The 8,200-nt window shown below is 28.0% G+C and overlaps 1 protein-coding gene across 1 annotated transcript in view; it reads left to right on the top strand.

Moving 5' to 3' along the window:
• Positions 1 to 8,200, top strand: part of LOC100201758 (N-glycosylase/DNA lyase) — a 32,085-nt gene continuing 23,885 nt past the window's right edge. The window contains exon 1 of the mRNA XM_065800434.1: positions 1 to 746. Coding sequence (XP_065656506.1) covers positions 77 to 746 — 670 coding nt within the window. The 5' untranslated portion in view covers positions 1 to 76. The remainder of the gene's footprint in view (positions 747 to 8,200) is intronic.

The raw sequence follows: 8,200 nt of genomic DNA, 5'->3' as shown, positions 1-8,200 counted from the left end.
ATACTACACCGGACGATGTTCCGGTTCGTTTTTTTCTTTTAAAAAACAAACAGGTAATGTTATAGATTGAAATATCATGTGGAATTTTTTGCCGTGTTCAGAAAAAGAAATAAATTTAAAGCTAATTTTATCTGGTGGTCAATCGTTTCGATGGAAAACTAGTTCTGAAGCACCAAATATTTGGTTTAACGTTCTTCATAAAAAGTTATGGTATTTAGAACAGAAGGATGACGGAATTTACTATAAAACTGTTAAGTCAACTTGTCTATCAGATAATAATAAATGTATAAATGATGACATCGCGGACAAAAAGTTTTTGTATGATTATTTTCAACTTGATATAGATATATCTAAACTTTATGAAGAATGGCGAAGGGTTGATCATAATATAAAAGTATTGTCTGATTGTAACTTTTATGGAATTCGAGTGCTTAAACAAGATCCTGTTGAAAATTTATTTAGTTTTATATGTTCTCAAAATAATAACATCGTTAGAATATCACAATTGGTTGAAAAATTATGTGTTTTTTTTGGCGAAAAAATAGTTTGTGATAATAAAGAAGTTTTTTGTTTTCCAACAGTTCAGGCTTTAGCTGTGACTGGAGTTGAAGACACTCTACGTAAATTAGGATTTGGGTACAGAGCTAAGTTTATTCATCATGCTGCCAAAAGTATTATAGAAGAACACGGCAATGAAAATTGGTTATTTGATTTAAGAAACAAGTCTTATGAAGAAGCCATTCAAAGTATGTAGTTAAGTAATTATAGAATAATATTTAATATAACTTTTATTTTAAATTATTTTATTAAACAATTCAGCTATAATGTTACAAGTTATAACTGTTGCCTTAATTTCCATCATCTTTGGCCTTTAAGGTTTTACCTGTTCTATTATACACTTTGAAGCTCCGGTGTATATACTAGTTAACTATAGTCAACACTCCGGTGTATATAATAGTCAGCTATATTTATTATTATCTTTATGCTTTTGAATGGCATTGAAACATTCAAACATCTTAGTTTTACTTTGATTTTTATTTGTTATTACAATAACTATAGCTTTTTAAATATAGAAATCAAAGATATTCTTCATATTAAATATCAAAACTGAAAACCAGTTTGTTTATTTGCTTGTTACCGAGTTATGGTTTATAAAATTTTTTTCTAAAAAATCTCCTTGTTTACTTTATTTTTATTAGGGTAACAGGGGGCATGAAGCTCCATGTTTTCAGAAAAATTTTTTTTCTCTCTTTGAAATAAAAAAATAAATGATAAATTCAAACTGGAAATATTTTTAAGTGATAGACAACACATTTCTTTATGTATAAAAACTTTATTCAGAAAGATTTTATGTTAGTAAAAAAAAATCTAAAAAGTTACAACTAATGTTGATTTTAAAAAATTGGGGTTATAAGTATGTAAAACAAATATTTTTAAATTATTGGAGGCAATTCTCACATATCCAGTCAATGGGTTCAATATCAGCTCCACCTGGAATTTCTGTGCATTTAATATGGCACCAAACATCACATAAGTCACAGCACACCCATTCTTCTCCTTGACCTCCATGAATACCATACTTTAGACAGTGATAAGGACAATGATACTTTATGGCAATGTCATTGTCCTCATTACTATCCCTATCATCTCCAGCAGGAAGATTTTTCGTTTTCTCACTGTCATTTTTCTTAAGTTGTTATCTTTTTATGCTGCTTTTTCTTTCAGTTGCTTCAAACATTCATCATTTGTTAAGCTTTCTCCATAGTGAAACCTGACTCTAGCCGACCTACCAGCGCAAATCTGGGCTGCAGTTCTTTGAGAAAAAAAATTCTTTAATAGAAGACTTTTCTGAGGATGAAGCAGGCAATGGTGTCTGTGGTCTTTTCTGCTGCAGTTGGCAATAATGTTGACAGCAATACATGTAGTAGTTATGTCGAGGCTGAAGCATTGTGAGCGCTAGTGATTGAAAGTACTTGGAACAATTCTTGGATGCTTGGTTGGCAGGCATCTGCTTACATATGACAGAATTTTAGGCATCTGTGACATAACCCTTCCTGCCTCCTTCCTCTTTCTTTTCTTATGTCCAAACCGTTCTGCTCAATAAAGAGGGTAATAAGCTCTATTATCAAAACTATATATAAAGAAAAATATAAACTATTTCGATAAATAAATAACTTTTATATAGATAAATAACTGTTTTCAACTTTTCTCAAAGTTATATCTGTGTAATGTTTATAAAATTAAAGCATGAGTTTTATTTATTTGATCAATTAATCAAATGATTGTTTTGATCACATTTTTAAACAGTTAGGGGCATTAAGCCCCTGCTAATTAAAACATTTATTTTTATAAAATAAACAAACTAATTAATAATCAACAGAACAATATTTCTCTTAGAAAAGCTATCCATTCAAAGTATTAAAGAGAAATTTGGTATTAAATTGAATTTTGGAGCTTTTTCTCTTAGACATTCTGCCATTTACTTTGCTAAAATTTCTACCTTCATTTGCTCAACAAATATCAGTTATTCAACTAATTGATTACATAAACAGACAGTTAAAAAGTTAAAAAAAACAAATTACTTAATTTTTATGTACTTGTATTTGTGTGGAAAATAAAATTTGAAGATTTTAATGTGAAAATAGTTTTTCAAGTAAAAACAAACAAGCACTTACTGAAGTTTTTAAACAAGTTTGAAGGAAACTGAAAACTGGATGGAAAAACCACTCATCTATTAATGCTAATTTAACATCAATGTCATTGGTTAGAAGCCCAAGAATGGTAATGAAAAGTTCCCTGATTGGTTATTTAGTCTTATCATATAGAGTTTAATACCTACTTCTCTCTTAATACAATAACATTACATATTTTATTAAATGAACTGAGAAAACAGGGCTAAATGCCCCCTGTTATCCTATTGTTATTATATTATTATTGTTTTTGTTTTGTATTTATACTGTATATCTTACTTAAAAAGCTCATATTTTGACAAATTGAGATTTACTAGATTTTTTTATAGCTTGACGATTTTTAAAGCCTGGTTGGACCAAGAGTTTTTCTTTTTATCAAGTTTTTAAGGCCGGCTATCGCTAAGTTTTTTTCTTTAGTTTTGAAATTATTTTTTTAAAACAGGTGGGGAGGGGGTTCTTAATTAACCTAGAGCTTGGTAGAAAAATTTTACAACATTCAATAAATGTCTCCTACCATGTTTTAAGCATGGAAGAGTTATTTTCTGGATTAAGGCAGGCTTTTATTTCTACTCCTTGGTTTCAAATTGATTTTTTTGCACTTGCCTCAGAAGCAGAAGATCTGTGGTTCAAACTCTACCACTGGGGAAGTTTTGCAACATCAGTTAGGAAGGAAGCATTAAATTCCAATTAAATGCTCATCCGCAGTGTGATAAGGCTGTAAGGACTTCTTATACCTAAATAAAATTAAAAAAAAAGTTAAGACTCATTCTTTCCAATGGTAGGGTTTTTGGACTGATTTTTAAATTAATCAAGTACTAGAATGTTATATTTATACTATCATTAGTATTTTAAAAGTAAACAATTTATAATAATCATACAATTCTAAAAAAAAGTTATGGCGTTTTTAGTAAAAAATTTTTGATATGGATTTCTTGATAAAGCTGGTCAAAATAATTTTTTTTTCCACATGAATCGTTAGAACTTTGTCAATTCTTATTCAAATATAAATTTGGTATCAAAAGATAAAAAAAAAGGGCTATTATTTCATATTAGCTTCGAGATAACAAGTGCATCAAGGGATCTGGAGGGGTCAATCCACCACACCTACACCACACAAAAATACTTTTTTTTTTGTATTTTTGTTGTAAAAGAGAGTTTATTTCATAAAATTGCTAAACTCATATTCAACAAGTTCTTATTTTTTTATTCTACATCACTAATGAATATTAGAATCTTAAAGTTGGATGTTAAACTTTCCCCACTTTCCTCACAAAATTCATTTTTTTAAATATATTAATCTTTACTAAAATGAATAAATCTAGTATAAAATAAATATATATTTATTTAAATACTTTACAAAATAGCAACTAGTGGTGTATAAATAGCGGTACAATGCGGTTATAAAAATAGATTTAATAAACTTTTTGCAAAGCTTTCTGGGATCGAAATGCAGACAAGTAATACAAAGTGCAAATAAACTTAATACCAATTCAGAAGAAAATGTGTATAAAAATGCAATAAAACAACATTATTAGGATTTATTCTCATCAGATTCTTGCTACCTTGAAGTTTGTCAGCTGGTGTAATTTTTAAAAAAATTAGGAAAAACTAGAGATTCAATGACAAACTAGGAAAAAAGAATAAAAGGAAAATAAAGCTTTTGAATTTATATATTTAAACAAAAGTTTACATCCTGTGGGTTTTCTTGCAAAAAATGGAAATAGTTTTAACATAAATGCAAATAATATGTATAATCATTATAACAAAAAAATTAGTAAACTCTTTATTAGTTCTGATATAAATACAGAATGCATTATCATTATTGTTGAAAATCAACAATACATTATGAACATTAAAGAAATGATTTTATCTCTTTAATGAATCTCGATTTTCTTCTTTTATGACTTTGTTGGACAAGCAGATTATTAACTTTCATATTTCAGCTCAAAAAGTGTGCGGGTTGAAACAAACTCCTTATACTGTATAAATCTTATCTGTAAAAAAGCATCAGGATGTATCAAATTTTATATCAGTGTAGCATTAGTGATGTGGCTATATTTCAGAAGTGTGGAATTATGGAGTATATTAATTTTTAAGATTTCTTCCTTAAAAATTGTTTATAAGATTAGAATTTATAATTCAAGACTTGCTTTTACAGAAACAAGCAACTATTGTACTATTTTTAAGTGTATGAAAAGTTTACAAAAGAAGAGGTCATATAATCATAAAGAATTGTAAAAAGCACGAGTTTCTTTTAAACAATTCAATTAACATATGTATTTAGATTCAAATAAAAATAAACAATTCAATCAAAATCAGTTCGGATTATTTGATTATTTGAAGTAATGCTTTATTTATTGACACTAGCATCCTTATTAGTTTATGTTACTTCATAATTGGTAAACTTTTAACAATGTTTATGTGCTTGAATATCTTTGTAAAATTTAAATTCCGTTTTTACAAATTTAGCTGTGTATTTATTTTATTTTTTTTGCTACTTGCAATTTTTTCAATTTTTTTTTTATATGTATATTAAGATTCCTTTATGTAATCCTTATGCAAGTACTAATACAAAAAAAAGTAAATTTAAAAAGATTAAAAACCATTTTGAACAAATTTTTTAGAGTTAAATTTAAGCTTTTTTAAAAATTATGGATTAAAACTTATTCAAAAGTATTTTTGTAAATATGTAATAATTTGACTTGGTTGCAACTTTTAAAAAGAAATTTATATACATATTATTTAAGTATATTTTTCATCTTTTTATTTAAAAAATCTCATTTTAACAGTCAATGTTTAAAGAGCTGGTTAATATTTTTCCGCCCTTGTCAAATTCTTTTTGTTAAAGCGTTTACTCTCAGGTGCTTAATACAAAAGAGGGGTAGTTAACTTTTGTAAAAGGGTTTTGTAAAGGGGTAGTTAACTTTTGTAAAAGGGTTAGTTAACTTTTGTAAAATATATCCACTCTGAACGTATTAAATTCATTTGTTTATTAAATTTCACTTATTGCCAAAAAAAAACTTCTTTATAATTACTCCAGGTTTTATTTTTATCTACTGATAAAAATAAAAACTTGGATTAATCAGGCTTTAAAATGTCAAATTTAAAATCACTGGTTAAAATGAAAACATTCATTGTAATCAGCTCTTAAAAATTCATTAATATTAAACAAGAATTCAAAAAGTTATTGAGAGTTTGTATTCAAAACTGAATAACTTGTATTGCTGTTGTTAAACAAATTTGAGTTGTTTGTCCACATCTCGATACCAGAATAAAAATGAGAATTTAACAGAAAGTGTTGAAATGTTTTTTTTTTTTTAAAATAAATTATTATAAGAAACTATTTTACCACATTACAAGATGCATGTGAGTATCCAATTTGACATGTAAAGAGACAGATTAACCACTCCAACCTCAAAAAACACTCAAAAAAACAAATCTTTTGAAATAAAAAACGTAATTAGTTCTTGAAAGTAAGAAAAGAAAGGTTGAAAAGTTCTAATAAATATTAAATTTGGAATTGATTAGAAATGCATACATATTTAAAAGTAATGGTTTTTAAACTTACTAGATTTTTAAACTTATCAAATAAGTTTTTAAAGTTAATAATTTTGTCCTGCTAACAAATGTGCTTCTTATGTAACATCTTGGATTCAGGCTGGCATGGAATCTTTTATTCTTCCTTGACAATTCCAGGTCAAGCCTCACTCTTCTCCATTGTTTTCCTCACATTGCGCTTCTGTAATTTCCAATCAAAACTGTTACTTTCATATCCATCAGCAAAACAATTCTCGAAAAAACAGATGTCTGTTTATTACTGCTAGAAACCATTGTAAAAAGGTTTTGTCTAATGCCAAAGTCCGTTATTCTCAGGTCACTAAATCTCATATTCCATTTCAAAAATTAGGTTCCAGAGACTTCTGCAGAATCTTTAACAATTTTAATATTAAAGGCATATCTGTTATTCCACCTCTCTTGCATAGTTCAGATTTTGTTACCTCACCTTATGGCAAAGCTGAATTGTTTGTTAAAAACTTTTCATCACTCTCATCTCTTGATTCCACTAGTCACATTTTACCTGATATAGCTGACAAACAGGTTGATTCGTATCACTCCAGCTTCTGTATCTAAAGTGATTTCCTGCTTAGACTCTTTTTTAGCATGTGGTCTGGACAGCATTTGTTTTGGCATGCTGGTCTTCTCTATAAGCTTTATTTATACGGTGTATCAGGTAACATCTTTAAGGTTATTGAATCCTTCCTTACCAATCGTAGTATAAAAGTTGTCCTTCATGGACAGCACTCTTCATATCCTGTAATTTCAGGGGTTCCTCAAGTTTCTATCCTTGGCCCTATACTTTTCTATACTTTATCTAAGATTGCATTGTTCGCTGATGATGCTACTATTTATTCTTGTCTTATAAGAATCCAATTCTCTCTGATTGTTTGGAGGGAGTATATGAGCTTGAAAAAGATCTCACTTCTGCTACAGCATGGGGCTCTCAGTAGCTGTTGAACTTTAATTCAGATAAAACTCAATTTTTTTCAGCTGATTGTTATTGCAATAATCTTTATCTTCCTATATTTATGAATGGTAATGTACTCCATGAATCATCTACCCTTTGTCTTCTAGGATTAATTTTTACTTCCAATCTCTTTTGGAAACCATATATTAAATCCATTGCAAAATTATTATCTGCTAAAGTTGGATCTCTTGATTGTGTTCGCCACTTTCTTACTGTGAATTTGATTCTTTATCTCTATAAATCTCTATTATGTTTTTGTATGGAAAACTGTTGCCATATCTGGAGCGGATTTTCAATTGATGCCTTTTCTCTTTTAGATAAGGTGCGAAAATTTGCTTTATAAACTTCATTTTTTCTCTTCCAGTAATTTAACTTATAGTAACTCCAGTAAAGTTACTCTAATAGTGGTTGCTTGTAGCCTTGTTGTAAGTAAAGATGTTTAAAAAAAAAAATTGAAGAGACTTTGGTAGAACATTTTTGTGAGTCTATGTTAGGAATAATAAACTGTAAAAGAGTTTAGTTGAGAAATAAATTTAGCAGAAGAAGCTAAAGTGGTCTGGATGTCTAACAATTGGTTAATCTGTTTAACTGGAATAACAAGAAAAATATGTTCGTGTGATTCAAAAGCCGAAATAGAGGAAAAGTTCTTTGTAAGTAGTTCTGTCTTATCTCAAGTCTCTTGAGACTAACTTTTGAGATAAGATATGAGATTTAGCAAACTAGAAAATTAGATTTTGTAAACTAATAAAAAAAATTTATTTTATTTTCAAATTAATATGAGTTTTTACAGACCATTAATAACAGTTTAGAAATTTGTAAATGTTCCTGAAGTTTTTAATATCTTTTGAATATCCATTCTATTTTTTCTAAATGCATTTCTACTTCAATTAAAATTTAGGATTACCTATGTTGTTTGAACAAACTATTAATTATTAAAGTAATGAGTGCGTAAAAGTATAAATAAACATAATAAAAGTAATATAGA

Source organism: Hydra vulgaris, chromosome 06, assembly GCF_038396675.1.
Source record: "Hydra vulgaris chromosome 06, alternate assembly HydraT2T_AEP".
Classification (NCBI taxonomy): domain Eukaryota; kingdom Metazoa; phylum Cnidaria; class Hydrozoa; order Anthoathecata; family Hydridae; genus Hydra; species Hydra vulgaris.
This window is presented reverse-complemented; position numbering and strand designations above follow the sequence as displayed.